Below are 20,072 nucleotides of genomic sequence, written 5' to 3' on the forward strand. Positions count from 1 at the left end.
ATGGATGTGGCTCCTGCTTGGGCTGCAATACTGGGGACCTCAGGCCACTTCTGCTGCTACCCTGAGCATGATTTTGTGAATTATACCCAATAAAACTGCTGAATGCCTTCTCTGAAGGGATTAACTCCCCCACATCCTCCTTTGTTCATGGGATGAAACTATTCAACCAGCCCTGTGGACATGCTCTCTTTGCCCAGAGATGCAGGATGCACCAGTGGCCCTTCCCTGGGCACCAGATGTCACAGCCAAAGGAAGATCCTTGATTTTCAGGCAAGTCTCTCTTTTCTAACCACGTATTCTAAAGCTTTCATGGACATAAGGGGCTGCACCTGTGGGCACCCACAAGCCTCTCCTCACTTCTCCTGATGGTTTCCCAAAGAACTGCTCACAAACTTAATCCTGACAAACACATCCAGACCATAAATTCCCATAAATTCCCATCAGCGATGAGAGTCCAGGGACTTGTTCTCACAAGCTGGAAGACATCTTTGAGCCGGTTTCCAAACGAACCAGACATAATCTCATTGCTTCACAGACTTGAAGCCAAAAAGGAGACCAGTAAATCACATCTGACTCTCGCAGCCCCAAATGTCATCCAGATACGAAGCCCAAAGGCTGGGGCTTGATTAAAACACTCCAGCCCTCAGGAGGCTGAAAAACATCACCAGGAAAGAGCAGGAGCCACCTCCACAAGCTCCCAAGCTCCATCAGAGCAGTGATCTGTGTCCCCACAGCAAACGCAAGCCAATTCAGACCTCGTTAGGCTACAACTAATTAAGCCAAGTTAGGCTGATGCATTAATGCAATGAGCGCCAGCGACTCAACCACTGGGCTGAGCCCCACGATACTCAGATCACCACAGCCCCTCTGAATTCGGTTAAAAGGGGGAAATAACCCTATTTTTGGCTCGAGGCAGGCTCAGAGAAGATGCAGTGGTGGCAGCAGAGGTGTCCTCAGGAGAGCTGGCCACAACTCACCTGCCTTGGGCGGGGTGTTGGGGGCCGTAATCTCCACGATCAGGTTCTCCAGGAGGGTCCCTCTGCGGCCAATCTCCTCCACCTGGGCGCCCTTCCCCTTCCATTCCTCCAGGAGATCCTGCTCAAGAGCAAAGGTTGGGATTGGGGGTCACCCTTGCCCTGCCACAGCCCTTCCTTCCTCGCCTGTCCCCTCTGCGATGACACAGTGACACCGGGACACGGTGCCCAGGGAGCCAGCTCACGGCTGCAGCAGGCAGGTGGGTGTGAAACGTCTATTTTTTGCCAGGGGGGAATCAAACAGTGAAAGGCTCTTCCCAACTAATGGGTCTGTTGAAGGAAACCTTCTCCCTCCCACCATTCCGGGGACATCCCTCCTCCCCCTCCTGGTGGAGCCCAGCCCGGCTGAGCCCAATCCCGCGCGGCATTCCGGGTGCTGAGGGCTGCGAGGGCTGCGGGTGACTCAGCAGAGCTGCTCTGCCTCTGAGTCAACCCCTCGGCACATCCCGAATTTGTCACATCCCTGCGCTGGAGAGGAGCGGGGGCTCGGGTGACAGGAGGCCACCTTCCACATCCACCACGGGAAACACTCGGCAAAAACGAGTGTGCTCGGGTCTCCCACTCCCAAATCCCTCCTAGAGCAGGCAGAGGGAGTGACAGGAAACCAGGCAGTGCCCAAGGAAACCCTCAGGCTGCTCCTTTCTCTGCAAGCCACTGGATGCGCGCTGAGGATTCCTGAGACCGTAAACCACCTCCCAGGCCTCTGCTTCTTGGGATTTGTTTCACATTCCAGCATTTCCACGCTTTCCCAGCCTGATTCCAGCTCCCTTGGCCCACCTGGATCTGCTGCCTGCGCTGCTGCAGCTCTTGGGTGCCCAGGGAGGTCTCAGCAGGCGGAATTTTGCCTTCGCTCTCCCTCAGCCACTTCCTCACGGCGCCAACCAGATTCCGAAACTCATCCAGTTGCTCCTGGCAGGACGACGCATCCTTTTCTCTGGGAGTGAAAAGGTTTCAGAGAGTCAGAGCTTGTGCTCTGCCTTGTAATTACCCCCTCTTGAATGCAGCATGCTTCTCTCTAGGAGCCATTATTATTATTATTATTATTATTAGATATTGCCTGGGAACAGCGCAGGCAGCGCCAGCCAAAACGGGGTGCACCCACTGCCAGCCCCTCACTGCTGCTGACCCCCTCAAATCCTGCCTGGTGGCACTTTTGGGCACCCCAGTGGTGGCCAACAGCCACAGGACCATCACTGCCAACCTGCCCAGGCTCTTTGTCCTGGGAAAAGCGCCACTTTTGGGAAGACAGGGCTCATTCATGCCGTGTCCCCCCGGGCAGCTGCATCCCGGGGGAGCCCAGGCTGTGTTGCCCCTTCCTCCCTGGCCACAGCTCCATCCATTGAGCCCATCCTGGAGGAACAAGGCAGCCCCTGGATGGGAGTCCTGATGCAGCTGCGAGCAGCCTGCAGGGCTCTGAATTACAGGGGATTATTGGGACTTTCATCTGCTTTTCCCCACCACCCTCCCTGCACTCCGCAGGGATTTTGGGGACACAGCCGGGGAGGTGCGACCCCCGGGGATGCTGCTGCTCTGACCCTGCTCAAGCTCCCTTTTTACCCCATTTCAGGGGACTCCAGGAACAGGCCTGCTCTGCTGTCAGCCTCACTCCTGATCCTCCCCAGCACCCAGCAGGATGCTCTGGGGTGGAGCAGCCCACACGCCGGGAGCTGGGAAACGCAGAGCGCCGGCTCCTGCAGCACCAGGAATTTTTCACAACGCCCCCAGGCAAGGCTTTTTTTAAAGCGTCAGCTGGAGCAGAGCTGCCTCAGGATCCTGGCGTGGGAGGAGGGTGGCAGGAAGAGTTGGCTCATGCCCCCCCCCTCCTCGGAAAGGAGATCTCCACAGGGTCCTGCTCAGACCATGAAGCCACCGCCAAGCTCCCCTCCCTGGGGCTCACCTGTCTTTTGCCACCTTTTGCAGCTGCAGGAAATCTTTCTTCAGGCTCTGCAGCTTCTCCTGCTGCTGGAAGGCACTGGGGGAGAAGCCACAGGAGCTCAGCTCCTCAGCCAGGTGCTCCAGGGTGGCCAGGTCCTCCTGGTGCTGCCTCATCTCCGAATTCAGCTCCTGCCAAGAGCAATGGGGGATACTGACCACGTTCCCCAGCAGCAGAGGGGATGAACTGGACAGTGCCACGTCCTGGTGAGCTGGGGAGACCCTCTGTGGGCAGTGCCACACGTGGCACCAGCATCAAATGCTGGGCACAGCTCGCTCCCAGCTGCTCCTCCAGCTCCAGCTCAGCAAATACTTCGAGCAGCTGCAGGGGCAAATCCCACTTTCCCCAGTGCTGGTCTCTGGGATGGGATGGGATGGGATGGGATGGGATGGGGGGGCCTTGACCAAGCCAAATCAAGCCCTCCCACAGCACAGGCGTCTGGTTTGGTGTCACCTTGGAGCATTTCTGAGGCTGCAGATGAACCACCCCCTGCAGCAGAACGCTTGTGGGAAGCCAGAGGGAGGAATCCTGCACAGCCACCACGGCCCACAGCACCCCTGAAAGTGTCCAAGGCAACCCTGAGCCAGCTGGTCTTGTGAAGGTGTCCCAGGGAAAGTGTCCCTGCCCCTGAGAGGGGGCTTGGGACGAGACAATCTTTAAGGTCCCTTCCATAATTTTCTGGCTCTAAGGCCTCCAAGGTCTCTGTCACATCCCACACTGCCCTCACTGCCAGCACAGGGGTATTTTGCTGTTTAAAGACCCCATGGAGTCTTGAATTGGTAAAATCCTGCTCCTTTTGGACTGGGTCCTAAAAGCCTGGCCACAGATCCCATCTGAAAACCACCCTGGCTCCTGGGAAATGCCATCCCCTTCTCCCACAGCTGGGAACTGCCTGATCCAGCTGGATCCTGCCTCAGGAACCCGGTGCAGGCAGAACCTTCTCCCCCAGAGCCTCACCTGGATGTGCTGGGAGAAGTGGGCGATGTCCCGGTCCGGCTGATTCCCGGACGCCAACATCCGCGTCCTGCTCTCCGTGAACTGCTGCAGCTTCTCCGAGAGCTGCTCGTACTGCTCCACCTTGGGGAGGAGGCCCTTGAGGGCGTCCTCCCGCTCCTGCTGCTGCTGGCACAGCCTCCCAAAGTGTTCTGTCACCTGGGCCAGCTTGTCCTGCAGGGCAGAGGCCGCGGGGCTGTCGGAGGCCTCTGTGAACCGTGTCACCATCTCCCGGGTGGCTTCCAGGCAGCTCTTCTGCCGGGCAATGTCCTGCTTCAGCTTCTGTGGGGAGCACATGAGGAAAGGGAGGGGCTTTTTAAGGCAGGTTCTTGAGCAAAACTAACTGGGCTGCCCCTGGGAGCAGCAGCAGGTGTGTTGAGACAAGCAGAGCTGGGAAAAAATCATTTTATATGCCAGTTTTCCTTTCCTTTCTGACCTTCCCAACACGCTCTGCTTTTCCCTTGTTAGCAAAGAAAAAAGGAGATTTTCAACAAGTCTGTGACCTGGCACAGGTTGCCCAGAGATGCTGGAGCTTCCCCATCCTTGGATATGCCCAAGGATTGTACAAGGCTCTAAGCAACCCGGGACAGTGGAAGGTGTCCCTGCCCACGGCAAGGGTTGGGACTGGCTGATCCTTAAGGTCCCTTCCCACCCAAACCATTCTGTGACTCTATGAAAATAAAAGGTTCTGCTCATATTCCTTTTTAAGGGATTTTTTTGGTGCTTTCAGAGCTCAGCAGTGAAACCCCACCAACCCCTGCACGGTGCAGGTGCTGCTCTGGGCTGCTCGGGGTGAGGGAGCTGGGCCCGGCCTTACCACACTCGTGGCGAGCGAGTCCTGGATGGAGGCAGAGGAGAGCACGGCTGGCTGGTCCCTCTCCAGGTTCTTCTCAATCTCAGCCACCGACTGGAGGAGGCTCTCCAGGCTCTCCTGGACGCTCTGGGACTGGGCGATGGATTTCTGCAGCAGGTCCGAGCGCTCGGACATCTGCTGGGAGAGGCTCTGGAAGCGGCTCACGATGGCATCTGCAGGGTTCAGCGCAGAGGAGACTCAGTGGCACAGAGCTCCAAGTGCTCAGAGAGCAGCGAGGGTCGCTTTTGGCTCCCCCAAAACTCTCAGAGATGACAAATCCCTGTCCCCAAACTCAGCAGCAAGACAGGGGACACGATGCAAGCGGCCACATCCCTCCCCACATGCAAACACATGCCCTGAGGACACACTGCCATGTGTTTACCCTCACATTCTCCCAAAAGTGACTTATCTTTGCCTCCTCCTTGGCTTGTTTTCCCTCCCCCCAACCCTCCCTGCCAACACTGGCAGCTGCTTTGCTCTGTACCTGTTGTTTCCTGAATGTGGCCGTGGTCTGGGGCCGGCTCCCCTTGGATGTCCAGCAGGGACCGAGCTGCCTTCTGGAGCTTCTCCACTGGCACCTGGTGCTCAGCCAGGTCTCCCTGCAGTTGCTGTTTTCACACAAGACCAGCCAAAATCAGGGACAGGTCACAGGCAGGATTCCCACACTCGGGAAGCTCAGGGCTCCATTTACACCCTCTGAGGGATCCTCTGCACTTCATCACTAAATCATTAGGAAACGATGGAAAAATCTACCCCCTCTTTGCAGGCAGAGCTCGATCAGAACTGGTTTGGGCTGTCCCAGTGCTCAGTCACCCTCATGGGGGAGGAGTGTCCCCCTCTGTGTCCCTCTGGGGTGTCCATGACTGCAGCTCCTTACTCCGAGCACCTCTCCCAGAAGTTTGACCCCACCTGACTTGCAGCTGCCTCCGCAGGTGTATCTTTGCCCTCAACCAGCAAAAAAAAAACCCCAATGGCTCAAGTCTCCTCCCTGCTGTTGACTGCTCAGAGCAGCCAAATTCCCATCCAGGCTCCAGTGCTTCCCAGGAGATCCCCTGAGGTCCCTGTACCTTGGTGCTGGCGAGCTGCTTCTGCAGCACGGCCAGATCGGATGAAACCGTCTCGGAGAGCAGCTTCCCCAGGGCAGCTTCACTCTCCTGCAGCCACGTCCTGAGAGACTCTGCCACCTCCTGGAACTGCTGGTAGTGATCCAGCAGGGTGTTCAGGTGGGAGCCCAGCTTGGAGCACTGCAAAGGAGCAAGGAGACGTGACAGGGATGCACACAAGCGCTGAGCAACCCGTGGGAAAGGCACAGGAATCAGTTTCTAAAAAATCCATCTTGCCACAGGCTAAATGAATTACCAGCAGACCAACAGCAAGACAAAGGTGTTGCCCAAGCCCCGAAGAAGACAATCCTTGTCCTACAATCTATAAATGTCCTGGAAGTCCAGGCAGGCAGCAGGGAGAAATATCCCTGTGCCATCCCTGCAGCACAGGAGGAAAAGAGCACCCAGGGTCCAGCTCCCAGCCCTTCCCGTACCCTGGAGTGCAGCGTGGTGTATCTCTGCGTGGCGTCCTCCAGCTTGCTCTTGACCACACTCCTGGACATCAACAGCTGGGATTCAGCGTCCGCAGCATCCCCCTCCAGAAACTTCTGCCCCGACATGGTGACGAAGCGCAGGTCGCCCTTGTGGGAGATCACGTCCTCCGAGAAGCTCCCCTGGCGCAGGAGCAGCTGCCGGAGGGAGGCAGGGTCGCCATCCCCCTTGTACATCCCCTGCAGGTCCTGCTCCGCCTGCTCCAGCCAGGCCTCGAACTCGCCGTGATCCCGCAGGAACTTCTGGAGCTCCTCCCGCAGGAGCTGCACCCGCTTCAGCCGCGTCTCCGACCGCGACAGCGACGCCGAGTACTGGTCCCTGAGCTCGGCCAGCTGCGCCTGCAGCCGCTCCCGCTCCTCCCCGGCCAGGCTGTGGCCGTGCTTGTCCAGGAAAGCCTGTGCTGACTGCGTGGCCAGGATGACGTCCTGCTGCTGCGACAGCAGCTCCTGGTGCTGCGCCTGAAAGATGCAGGGAGTAAAGGTGAGGCTCGGGACTGAGGGTCTGTGCCCACCACGCGCACGACCGAGACTTCATCCCCCAAAACTTGAGGCTGTCCCATCCCTGGAAGTGTTCAAGGCCAGGCTGGAGCAAGCTGGGATAGTGGAAGGTGTCCCTGCCCATGGCAGGGGTGGAAGGAGATGATCTTTGAGGTCCTTTCCAACCCAAACCTTTACACGATGCTGTGACAAAGCAACAGCAAGGTGGGGAAAACTGGGAACATCCCAGGATGGGCTACAGGAGCTCTGCCCACCAAAGAGTGACCCCTTCTCTGGCCACCACGGGCACCTTCTGGACCCTGATTATACCTTGCCATGGCACACGCCCACCACACATTCTGCATGTCCTGCAGGAAGCCAGGCAGGGACTTCCCGAGCCTCCCATATGGAGTGTGTTTAATCCCATTAATCACATGTTCCAGAGACCAGACCCAGCTAACACCAGGGTCAGTGCGTGGGGCAGAAGGCTTTGGCTGGGACAAGGTGTCAGTTCTGACCTTCAGCCTCTCGAACTGCTCATCCAGGCTCTCAGCAGCACTGTCTGCTCCCACAGCGTGGCCGTCAGGGACATCCCCAGGGCTTTTTCCTGCCTGTGTCCCTGTCCCTGCACTGACAGGGTGTGGTCTGTACTCCGGGAGCTCTCCCTTCTGCTCCAGCGATGCCACCCAGCTCAAAAGGGAGTCGATCTTATTGCTGTTCTCCTCCAGCTCTTTGGCAGCTTTCACCTGAAAGCACAAAGGCTCCAGATAAGAACGAGCCAGTTTTTGCACGTTCAGCAAACTGCTGCACGGGGCGAGGGGGAGGGAGACAAAAATCAGCAGAAGAAAAAAAAAAACAAAACCCGAGGAGTTTCCCAGCCTCAGCAAATGCCTGAGACACTCCCAGACCCTTTGTGGCTCTCTGGAAGGTGCAAAGAAGCTGTGAGAAAACTCAGCCTCGCTGCTACATCGAATTTCTCATCCTGATACAACCCAGGGTCCCCACCCCAAAAGGGCCGCTGGCGTGAGCCTCACCTTCAGCCAGGGATGTGACTGACAACCCTCATCCATTAAGGGTCACCCCAAAGGCAGACAAAGGCACCTTTTCCTCCCCCATTCCCTCCACAACCAGCTCGTCCCTAGCTGCAACTCCCAAGGCATTTCCTGACAGAAATATCTGGGGGACACCTTGCCTGGGGAACAGCCAGGAAGGAGCCACCAATTGCTCTGTGCCGCATCACCCAGGTGACACCAGGACGCCAAATCCTGTCTCTGACTGGACCTCACTGCCCCCCTGAAGCAGAGCCTGGTGGCTACAGCTCCTGGCACGTTACCTTCTCAGTCTCCTGCTGCACTGCAGCACTCACAGCGCTCTCCAGCTCCTTCTGGGCCACCTCCGTCCTCTCCTGCAGGGACCGGTACTGCTCCTTGGCACGCTGCAGGTCCTGCTGCAGAGCTGCCAGCTCCCCGGGCTCCAGCTTGGCCTTGTTCTCCTCCAAAAACTGCTCTGTGCTCTTCAGGACGCCGGTGAAGGAGGCGGCTCTGCTGTGCATGTTCCTCTGCAGCTCCTGGGTGGACGATGCCGTGAGGCTCTGGGCACTCCCGAGCTGATCCTCCCCACCTCTGGCCCCCCAGTTTTGAAACATCACTGACCTTAACATCGCTCTGCCTCTGCTGCAAGGCAGGCAGGTCCCCTTCTGCTCTCTGCTGCTCTGCCAGCCTGTCCTCAGCCTGGCCCAGTCAGCTCGGCCAGGCTCTGCGCCCGGGCTGCCTGTTGCTCCTGCAGCGTCTGGAAAGGGGACAGGGGGACAGTCAGAACCAGCCCTGCAGCTCTGCTCACGCTGCTGAAAGGCAAGGTGAGGTTACAGCTGCAGCAGCTCCTGAAGGGGAGGATGCAGCACAGAAAACTTTGTGGCTCTCCAGGCGCTCCCTGTCCGGCTGCAGGTGCCGTGTCCCTGCCGAGCCGTGGCACCTTTGTCACCATGCGAGGTTTCTCTCCGAGGAGCTCGCTGAGCTCCAAGGTGGAGCTGCACTGCTCTCCCAGGAAAACTCAGCCACGAGTTTCTGTGCCTTTCCCATTCCACCTTACAAACACTAAAACAGCAGCAGAAACTCCCCGAATGAGAGGCAGCAACGGCCTGAGTCAGGCAGCGCCACTGTGGAGCCCCAGACAACCCCAAATAAGGGGTTTTTTTAAAAGATTTGGGGTTGGAAAGGGAGCCCTGGAGAGGGAAAGCGTTTCTGTAGCTGATCCAGCTCCCCCTTTTGCTGCCAGAGCACAACACAGAAGCGCCAGTTTGAGCAATTGAGCATGATGTGACCTGAGAGTCCCTGTGACACCCCTGTCCCCCTTTGCCAGGGGAGATAAAAGGTTTCTGAGTTTCTCCCTGGGCATTTCAGCAAAGTGATGTTCAAACTTGTGCAAAACACTGTGCCTGCGTCTCCCAGTCATAAGATAAAACAACAGAAGCAAATTGAAAGAGCCTTCTTAAGAGCTCTTCAGCTGCAAAGCGAGTTCTTCCTGGGTTAGGATGGGCGCACACTCAATCTGAAAAGGCAAAGCAAACTGGTTAATACACACACACACACTCCAGAGAGGACAGGCAAGAGTTACAGAGAGCAATTGTTAATAAAAAAACCACATTAATCCTGTCTTGGAGGAGAGGATCCATGCAGTGGTGGGTGCTGCAGCAGTGCAGACCTGAGGATTTGTTTTTGTCCCTGGGGCAGCAATGCCTGACATGTGCAGTGGAAATAGGACATTAAAACTGAGGGGGTGTCTGTGGTGGCCCCTCTGCACGGGGATTTCTGGGGGGATTACAGGGGTTTATTCCACCCAGCCCCAAACAATCCCATTTCTAGCAGAGGGCTTCTACCCAGACCTCAGCAGGGCTCCGCATTTTGGGAGCAAAGCGACTTTCTGCCTGGTGGGAGGAAGAAAGACTTTTAGAGGAAGCTCATGTTGTGCCGTGAGAACTTCTGAACTGGGAGTGGCATGCAGGGGAGATCCCAAATCCGAGGTGCCTCAGCTCCTGTTCCTGTGGCTGGGAAGCGCTTCAGCGAGCAAAGGGCAGCCGGGGAGGAGATGGCTCACGACCTTCACCTGGTCCGTCTGCTCCGCTTGCTGGAGACAGACCTGCAGCACCTCCAGCCGCGCCGTCACGCGCTCTGACAGCTCCCTGAAGGCTTTCTGCAGCTCATTGAGCAGCCTCAGCAGCTGCCTGCTCTGCTGGGGGGTTAAATCCTGGGCGTGCTCCGAGATGAGGAACTGGATGTCGAAGGCAGTGGCGTCCAGCTCGGCCTTGGTGTTGGCGAGGGGCTCCTTTAGCTCCTGAACGGGAGAGAGAAGGTAAAACAGGTGAAATGAGCCTGCAGCCAGGCCTGTGCTGCAGGTGCCACAGGAAATATACCCCAGAAACACCAAACTTTCCCAAAACAGCATGGAGGTGAGAGCATTTCTCCACAGCCATTTCCCAACTTTCCTCCGCAGCAGGTGCTGGAGGAACCTCACCAAGAGGTTTCTTGGATGTGTGTAGGGCTGCCCTTGGGTCTGAAGATGACCCAGGCCTGGAGTTGCCACCGGGCCACAGCGACTCCATGTGCCACCACCAGCTCTCAAAGCCTTCAATCCCCTGATTTCCATGCCAAGGTGCCATCACTAAACTTGGAAATAATCTTTAAAGCTGTTGCTAGAAGATGGATAAACGAGGAGGGGAGACTGGGCTGCTCCTACAGGTGATGGACACCAGGGCAGGTGTGATGGAGCAGCTTCCCAGAGGATGCAGCTCCCTCCTCAGCAGCCTGACAGGAATCCCCCCATGTCACTCAGCCACCACCACAGCCCTGCACTGGAGCCAAAGCAGGCTGTGCATCACAGAGACTTGGGAGCACACCCACAGCAGGGGCTCCTACTGCAGCACAGGCTAAGGGCAAACCTGTTGGACTGAAAGCTCCTCTGGACTCAGGCCCGGAGGGAAGCCAAAGCACAGGGGTTGAATTAAAACTTTTGGATAAGCTGTGATGCAAGAAGCCACACCAAAGTGAAATAGAAATATAGATTTTTTTAACTTTTAGTAGAAATAGATGCTAAGTGCCTTAAACATTAAAAAGCAGAGACCTTAGACACAGTTTTGCTGCAGCAGTGTTACCTTTTCACAGAATTCTTTACTTCAGACAAAATATAGATAGAATTATACTGTTCACATTTTTTAGATGGAGTGTTCACATAAACAGTAAGAGCTGATAGAAACTGTATATGCAAATCTGTGTAATACCTATGTAACACTTGTGTAAGGCTTATGATTGTTAGAATTAGACCAGGATAGGTTAAGAAAAACTAGAATCGTGTGTTAATCTCATTGGGCAATTAGCAAATATAATCCACACTTCTGTAAGAAAAAATATAGAGCATATAGAGGAAGAAGAAGAAGCTGGTTTTGCCTGTTGTTGCTGTTGCTGCTTGCCTTTATCATGTAACCCCCTTGGAACTCTGCCTTCAAGAAAGCTGTGAGACTATGAAATAAAGAACTCAGCAGAACAGCAGCCTCCTCTGCTCTCTTACCCTGCTCTGGGAAGGAAGGGTACCCTGTCAAAAGCTCAGCAAAACCCTTGGTAGGCTCTGGGAGAGGAGCAGGATTAAAAGCTTCTCCTCTGTGCACAGGGCAGCAAGTTCATCAGCCTGCAGGATTAGGGGCATTGCCATGGTTACCTTGTAGTGCTGCAGGCAGCGACTCAAGCTGTTGGCATCGGTGGCCTGCTGGAAATCGCTGTCATCCAGCGACTCCGTGGTGCCAGAGACCCAGCTCAGCAGCTCCTGGAGCTTGCCCTGAAGAGTCTCGTGGTGGGCCAGGATTTCAGCCTTAAAACCAGAAATTCATCATTTAAAAGGAGGAATTTTGGGAAGCTCGAGGGGCAGCAGGGGACAGTTGCCAGCTCTACCTTTTTGGCCTCTGCTGCCCCACGAAGGTTCTGCAGCCGCGACTGCAGGATTTCTTTTGCAGAGCTCAGAGACTTCTGGAGGTTCTTGGCATCCTTCTCCAAAGCCTTCAGCAACTGCTCAGGGACTTCTTCAGGGGGGTTGGCCACAATCCTCTGCACAGCATCCAGCTCCTGATTCACTGGGAAGCTCAGCTCCTGCAGCTCAGCACCCAGGGCCTGAGGCGAGACGGCATCGTTACATCTACGGCAGGGTGACTTCACCTCCCTGCTGCCAAAACCCAGCAGGGGTTTTGGAGAGGCAGCTCCAAACATTGAGTCTAGAAAAATTCATCACCACCCTCCAGCCCTGCTCGCCTGCCTTTCTCCAGGCTGTAAAATTCATGTCAGCCAAGCTCAGGCTGTTGTCTGGGCAGGGAGGAGGTGGATGGATCAGCAGGAGGGATGAGGTTTGATAGAAAAGCCTGATAAAACCTGAGATGAATCTCCCAGAGCAGGGAGGGGTGCAAGGGCTGTGCAGGAAGCTGGGGAGAGGGGGGGAAAGCTCTGTCTGACACCAGCCAAGCCTCACTCACCTCTGCTTGCTGCCTCAGGTCGTGCAGGGCTGCCAAATTCTGCTCCGCCGGCTGCACCCGTTTGATTCTCATCTCGATATCTCGGAGCATGGAGAGATAAGATATCAGCCTCTGGTCGTGCTCCAGACACATCTTCTTGCTGAACTTGATCTGCAGAATCAGACAGGAAATCAAAGCCTCAGACTTAGGCAGACAAGGAGACAAAGAGACAAAGTGTTATATAAAGTTCTTTTTTTTTTTTTTCCCCAAAGGAGAAATGTGTTAATGACATTCCCGCTCACAGACTTGCCACTCGCCAGCCTTATCTACAAGATTTACTCCAGGACAAATAAAACACAGGGCTCTCTTTCCAATGTAAGCTTGTAAACGGCAAGAGATCTCTTGGTGTTGCAGCAAAAGTGCCAGAAAAAAAAAAGAGTTCTACTTGTTAGTCACTGAGCACTAATGCTCCAGCTAAAGGAGCCACAACTGAGCCCCGAGCGTTTCCAGCTGTACATCACCGGCTCCTTTGCCAAATCCACTGCAGCATCCACTCCTCACGCTCCAGCTGCCCTCCGTGCCTAGGACCTCGGACAGCTTTAGCATCAAATATCCACAAATAGGTCATAAAAATTGCCAAAATAGCAAAAATATCCGCTTACCTGCGCGGGTCTCGTGGACTCCCTGGAGGTTTCCAGCAGCTCCCCCTCCACGATCACAGGTAGCAGCAAACCCCGATCGCCCGGAGCCGGCTGCTTGGTCCTCTCCTGGGGGGTTTCTCCTGGGGATTTTGGGGGAGCAGGGGCACCTCCTCGGTCTGCTCTGAGCTCAGCTGTTTGCTCGTGCTGTTCCTCCTCTCCAAGCTCCAGGACTGTGGAGGTTTCCTGCACTTCTGCGGGTTCCTCGCTGATCATTAAGTCATGGGGCAGTTCCCGTGCCACGGTGGCTGTGCTGGACACATCCCGGGTGCTTCCCACTCTGGTGTCTTCCTGAGCCATCCTCTCCTCCAGACCCAGTGCCACCAAGGAATCCTGACCATTCTTGATCCCACCTTTCCTCACCTCTCGAGCTTCCCCCCCTTGCTCGGGGCGCACAGGGAGCGCCGGATCCTCTCCGGGGGTTTCCGTATCTTTCTCAAGGATTGTTTTCTTTCCTTTTCCATCCCCGTGCTTGGCTGTGTCTCGAGCCAACCCAGCAGCAGCCTTGATGCTGGATTCCTGTTTTGGCTCTGGCACCCTTGAGACGGAGCGCTCCTCCTCGCCCTTCCTCCTTGGAATTTCGTGGGAAACCAGAGAAGGAAGAGGCTGCGTTTCTGCAGAAGGTTTCTCTGGCTGAGCGCTGTCCCCTGGAATGCTGCTCTGCTTTGCTTTCTTTTTCTTGCTTTTCTGTTTTTGGGTAGGTTTTAGCTCAGTTTCCCTCGTTGTTTCCTGCTCAACGGGACCTTCTGTGTGAGAGGTTTCTCCTCCTGTGTACTCGACAGCTTTTTTCCCTGCAAGCTCATCTCCCGCAGGCTCCACAGGAACCCCAACGGGTTCTCCAGACTCTGCAGGACCCATCCCTCCCCTCCCTGGACCCACACTGACAGACTCCCTCGGGGCTGCTGGTGTCACCTGGACCATGCTGGTCACTCTCTCTCCTTGCTCAGAAGCCACCACTGCACCTTCTCCACCTGCCACAACTCCCTCTGCACTTACAAACTCCCTCCTCCTCCTCCTCCTCCTCCTCCTCTCCTCACCATCTTCCTCCCTGTGAAGCACCTCCATGCCCAAGAACAGCTGCTCTTTCTCCAAGCCCGATCCCTCCACTTTCTCTGTCCCTCCATCCACTTCTTCTCTCGATTCCTTCCCCCCGGCTGCTCTCACTTGGGAGCTGCCTTTTGGGATCCCTTTTTCCACAGCCCCTGCCACCACTGTCTCTTCAGGGAGAGACGCTGTCCCCAACACTGAGGGGTGCTCTGGAGCTACCTCAGCTTTTGCCTGGGGATGATGAAGATGATGATGTTCATCTCGGGGATGGACACCATCCTCTGAAGCTTCCTGAGGTTTTAATTTCCCTTCTCTCTGTGTTTTGGGGGATTTCTCAGTGGCAGCAGCTGCACCCTGAGCTGTGTCATCGCTCACAGCTTCAGGTTGAGCTTTGGGCTCAGCACCATCAGCAGATCTGGTAGGAAGGATGACACCTTCCTCTTTTGGAGATAATTTTTCTATTTTTCCCTGTGGAAGTTGTGGTTTTTCTACCTTGCTGACCTCAGAACCAACTTTCCCTTCGGATATTTGCACATCCCGAAGACTGGCAGCTAATTTTTGGCTGATCAGTCCTTTTCCAACAGCTTCATTCACAGTCAACCTTTTCCCACTGGGGGCATCAACAATTCCCCCAGCCCTGAGCTGCTTGGTGGCGATGACCTTGGCCATGGCCTCGTCCAGCATCCCTCGTTCCACAGCCGCCCTCAGGGACAGCCTCTTGCTGAAGGTGCCCTCCACCACCCCTCCGCTGTCTGCCTGCGCCTGCAGCAGCCTCAGGGTGGGCAGGGGGTCCACCTTCCCCAGCCTCAGTGCCTCAGCACACGTCAGCTTGGTCCCTGTCACCTCATCCTTGATGGCCTGGAAGGGATGGACCTCCAGGTACCTCTGGCCGGATTCGATATCGATTTTACACTTCTTCAGGAACTCCGAGTAGGGAACGATCATGCAGGTCTCGGGGTCTACAATTCCTTCCCTCATTTCTGAAGATGACAGGGCTTTCTCCAGCACCTGCTGGGGCACCAAGCCCTCCTGCACCGCTTGACACAGCGCCAGTCTCTGGCCAGAAGCTGGATCAAGAATGCTTCCGCTCTCGGCCTGGATTTCCTGCACTTTCCTCTGGAATTCTGGGCTAACGAGCCCCAGTGACACTGCCTGGGGCAAGGGCAGCTTCTCCTTCGTGGCTGGATGGACAAAGTCCTGCAGGACCACACCTTCAGCTTTCCTGAGCTCCTTGCATAGATCTGGACGGATCAAACCATGTTTCATCGCGTCGTCCACCGAAAGCCTCATCCCAGACACGTGATGGATGATTCCTCCATCAGCAACCTGCTTGGTCAAGAGCTGCAAAGCTTTTTCCTTCTCCAGGAGCCCCTTTTCAACAGACTGTGCCACAGTCAAAGGCTGCTTGGTTTCAGGATCCACAATTCCACTGGTCTCAGCCTGTAAATTAATGAGCTTCTGCCTGGTCACCTCATCAGTGCCTTTCCCCTTGGAAGCCTTCTCCAGCTTGACCAGCTCTGTCTGACTCGTCGGCTCTATGAGGCCCAGCTTTGAAGCCAAAGTCACCGACACTTTTTTGCCACGTTTCAAGTCAACAATCCCCCCAGTAACCACCTGCCCTTCCAAGATCCTCATCGCTGTCTCCTTGTCCAGAAGGCCAACGGCAGCAGCGTCCTTGATGGAGTAGACAAAGTTATTGCCTGGGTCAAGGACACCGCTTATGGCTTTGTCGGACGCGAGGACCTTCTGGAGCAGCTTCTCATCCATCAGACCTTCTTCAATGACGTCCTCGGTGGTCAAGGGTTCACACACCTGAGAGTCAAAGAAGCCACTGAACATCTTCATCCTCTCCATGAGTTTCACGGCCGTGTGGCCGGACACCACTCCAGAGGCCACCGCCTCGTCCAGCAGCAGCGTCTTGCCCGTCTGCTCGTGGATGATGCCACCGCTTCGGAGCTGCGTCAGGAGCTTTCCCAAAGCGTCCTCTGCTTCCTGCTCCCCAGGGGCTGGCAGGGATGGTTCACTGACGCCCTCATCATCACCTAACACTTCTTCCCACTCTCCTTCTTCCACTTCCAACACACCTTCCATGTCCTCGCTTTGCCTGTCTGCCGGCGCTGCCTCTCCAGTTGCAGGGAGCACAACCTCCTCTCCTCCCAGCACACCATTTTCAACTCTTTCCTCCTTCAGCAAACAAACCTCTCTAACATCTTCTGCCTCTCGCTCAGATTCCCTCACACCCTGAGACCGCTCTGCCACGATTTGCAGCCTGTCTCTACTTTCTGGCACACCCATCGTTATGCAGATTTCACTTTTCACAACCACTGCCCCACTTTCCAATGCCCTCTTCTGATCTTCGGGACCTTCCACTCCATCTTCTGCAGGAGGCTTGGACTCTTCTTCTGCCTCAATCATCATTTCCTCTGTTTCTCTGACTAATCCACTATCAAGGCCACTGGGAGGTTCTGGCATCAATAATTTTACCTGATGTTTGTCCTTGCTTATGGAAGTGACCTGTTCCCTTCCAAATTCAGCACCAGTTTCACTCTTGATGGCCGCCTGTTCTCTGGAAATCTGCTCCTGCTCTTCCACACGCAGGAAATCCCCTGCATCCTCCAAGAGGAGACTTTCAGGTCCCACCACCACCTCCCCATTCTCCAAGGCAGTTCTGGGTGTTTGGATCTTCTCACTTTCACCTTTTGGAGGAGCAAACTGAAGCTCAAGCTGCTGCAAAGCCAAACCATTGCAAGGTTGGCTTTCAAGAGCCGCGTCTGCCTCTTTCTCCTCAAAGCCTTCCAACACCTGTGCACAGGATCCGTTTTCTTGGCTTTGGATGAGAGCTTTAGTGAGATTGTTCAATTCTGAGTCCACCAAGAGCACCTTCTGGCCATCGTGGATGTTGATGTAGCTGTGGGTCATCAAGTGGAACATCAGCCTTTCGTCGTCACTCCTTAGCAGAGGCTCCTCGTGGCCTGTGGGACTCCTTCCAGGGGAGCTCTGGCCGTGCCTGCTCCTGCTTGGAGAGCCAGCGAGCTGCAGGCTGGCCATGACATCAGGGATGGCTGTTGATTTCAGCTTCATCACCACCTCCCTCTGCAGGACACCCTGCTCCACCGCCTTCTGCCAGGACATCACCTCTGTGGTTTCCGGTACAAAAACAGCCCCAAGGAGCTGCCTCTTGCTGAGAATCTCGTGAATCAACTCTGTGGAGAGCATTCCTTGCTCCAAAGCATCTGCAACCGGGATGATCTCCCCCGTCTCTGGCCACAGGAGCCCCATGAAGGACCGCAGGGATTCCAGGACCAGCAGTGCAATCCTTGGAGCTACCAAGCCCTTCCTTAGGGCTTCATCCACGGTCAGCCTCTCTCCCGTGGCGGTGTCGATGATCCCACCCGTCTGCAGCTGCCGGATCAGAAGCGTGCAGGCCACATCCTGGTCAATCAAATTATGCCTGACCGCCTCGTCCACGGTCAGCCTGTGTCCTGTCCTGGGGTCAACGATGCCACCGGCGAAGAGGTGGGCTTCCAGCAACCTGATGGTCACCTGCCTGTCTATCAGCCCCTCCTGGACTGCACGGAAGATGCTGACCTCCCTGCCTGACCTCACGCTCACCATCCCACCCGCCAGCTGCTTGACTGGGAGCAGCCTCAGCCCGGTCTCTTGGTGGATGATGCACCTCTCCAGGAGCTCAGGCAGAGTGATTTTCTCTGCAGTGTTGGGGTCAATCAAATCCTTGCCACCTTCCAGGTGAGCCAGAAGCCTGGAGTGAAGCTGGGGGGGAAGGAGCCTTTCTTGCACCGCTGTCTCCATGCTGATTCTGCCCCGCTGGAATTTGAAGCCCCCAGTGATGAGCTCAGCCTCAAGAATCTTTAGCCCAGTGCTCTCACTGATCCTCCCCTCTTCTACGGCAGCGACGACGGGGAGGAGCTGCCTCCCTTCACATCGGACTTCTTCCACCTGCTGGAGAGCATCCTTCAACTCCTGCAGCACCTGGAATGCCCTGAGATCGATGATGTTTCTTGCCAGAGCTTTCTCCAAGGAGAGTTTCTCACTGGTATCTGGGACAACTAAGTCAGAGGTGATCACCTGGGCCTCCAAGAGGACCAGGCCCGTGTCCTGATCTATAAGACCTCTCTGCATGGCACCAAAGACAGGGAATATTTCTACCGTGCCAAGATCGATCACTCCTGCCACGGCTTCGCTGCCCTGGAACAGAAAGAGAAGGAGAAGAATTAAAATCAAAATCCAGCATTTCCAGCACTCATTGCGTGAGTTTCAGGGAGGCCTCCGTTTAAAAAAAAAAAAACAACAAAAAACCAAACATAAAATCCCCAAACAGGCTAGAAAGTCCCAAAGTGTTTGAAATCCAGTCCATCACCAGGGCAGCACCAAGATGCTTCCAATATCCACCATCAGTAACACAGCAAAGCAGCAAGCACCAAAACTCAGCATCGTTCCTAATGCTCCACAAAGAAAGAGGGCAGGAGACCAACAAGCACAACAGAGCCCTTCAACAACTCCAGCTTTAAAAAGCAAAGACAACACCAATCCCACCGTGCACTCACGGGGGAGAAACCCCCCCCCAAACTGCCCGCTGTGAGGTAAGGAGGAACCTCTCCCAGCGCTGATTCCTGCCATGCTGGAGAGATCCTGCACTTCCCAAGCAAATCCCAAGTGCCAGGACAACTGGGGAGCAGCACAGGAGCCATGGAGCAGCTCCCAGCCATGCATCAGGGCAGGAGCAGCACAGCTCCCCAGGCACGACCACGGCCCCCGCTCTGCCCACTCCAGCACCTCCAAGCTGCTCCTCAGACAGGGCCAGGGGAGAAATGGAACAAGTTGGAGGTTCCAGCATGGGAAGGGGGACAGACTGGGATCACACCGACTACCGAGGTGCTTTTTGGAGGGGCTTTTCTTGCTGCTATCCCCACAGGGAGGGGGATAATTTAGGTGGTAAAGAGTATCTGTGTTCAAAGGCTGTTTGGACATTTGGGTTTCTCCCAGTGCCACTGGTTGGGTCTAAGGCTGGCCCAAGCACTCCAAGATTTTAGTGGGGATAGCGAGGAGGGAATCAGGATTCTGGAATGAATTCCTTTTGCATCCCAACACCCTGCCTGTGGGGACAGGAGGAACCTTCTGGGACAACCTAAGCTCTCCACCACCATCGCCAGGCCCTGACGTGCATACTCAGAGATGAACAAGCCGTGGAAAGACAGAGAAGAGGGGAAAAGGGGGGAAACAAAAGAGAAAGATAAAAAAGGACATGGATGGGAGGGAGGGAGGGGAGTAAAAGGCTTTTACTTACCGACTTGCAGGGTGTGCCTTGAGCAGTTAAAGACAGAGCCTTATGGAGCAGTTCAGCCGTATCACACACAGTGTAAAGCTTGGGGTTAGCGTCCAGCATGCGACTGTTTTGTTTTGCAAAAGGAACCCCCACACACAGGTCCGTCCTCTTTCTCTTTTGTGTGTTTTGTTTGTTTAAATCCCAGGGGGGTTAGTTAAACTTGTAAGCAAGGATGTCAGTTAATCATAAAAACAGTTGACATGAAACACAAACCATACAGGGACACATCATGCTCAATTTAGCGCGCTCTGCTTTGCATTTTTTTGGTCTTTTGTAACTTCTTTCTGACAGTTGGATGTTTCCAGCAAGCAAATGTTAAAGAGTTCTTCATGCTCCCTCTACAGTGAAGCAACGGCTCCGCACCAGAGCCGCAGGCATGGTTTTGCAGATGGGGATTTAAGGTGAAGCCCCACTGCCATCTCTTGTTTTGCTGCCTGGGCTTCATCGAGAGCGTGAGTGAAAACTGTTCCAGCCCCAAAGCAGCCTCGTGCTGTACCAAAACAGCTTGACAAGCCCTGGAGAAGGCGTTTGCTCTAAAATCATTTTCCTGACCAAAAGGGAGGAAAAGGGAAAGGAAAAAAACATCCATGCCACAGGGAGGCTGCACCAAA

General features: G+C 55.2%; 1 protein-coding gene across 1 annotated transcript in view; it reads right to left on the reverse strand.

Annotated features, from left to right (window-relative positions):
• The window catches only part of LOC103616929 (microtubule-actin cross-linking factor 1), a 138,551-nt gene that overhangs the window by 57,855 nt on the left and 60,624 nt on the right, over positions 1-20,072 (reverse strand). Inside the window, 17 exon segments of the mRNA XM_017736104.1 lie at positions 978-1,095; positions 1,812-1,968; positions 2,932-3,098; positions 3,925-4,242; positions 4,778-4,986; positions 5,298-5,421; positions 5,881-6,057; positions 6,351-6,866; positions 7,403-7,630; positions 8,218-8,451; positions 8,537-8,624; positions 8,626-8,672; positions 9,981-10,214; positions 11,592-11,741; positions 11,822-12,037; positions 12,394-12,543; positions 13,035-18,323. Of these exon segments, the coding sequence (XP_017591593.1) occupies positions 978-1,095; positions 1,812-1,968; positions 2,932-3,098; positions 3,925-4,242; positions 4,778-4,986; positions 5,298-5,421; positions 5,881-6,057; positions 6,351-6,866; positions 7,403-7,630; positions 8,218-8,451; positions 8,537-8,624; positions 8,626-8,672; positions 9,981-10,214; positions 11,592-11,741; positions 11,822-12,037; positions 12,394-12,543; positions 13,035-18,323 (8,422 nt within the window).

Source organism: Corvus brachyrhynchos, unplaced genomic scaffold, assembly GCF_000691975.1.
Source record: "Corvus brachyrhynchos isolate BGI_N302 unplaced genomic scaffold, ASM69197v1 scaffold65, whole genome shotgun sequence".
NCBI lineage: Eukaryota > Metazoa > Chordata > Aves > Passeriformes > Corvidae > Corvus > Corvus brachyrhynchos.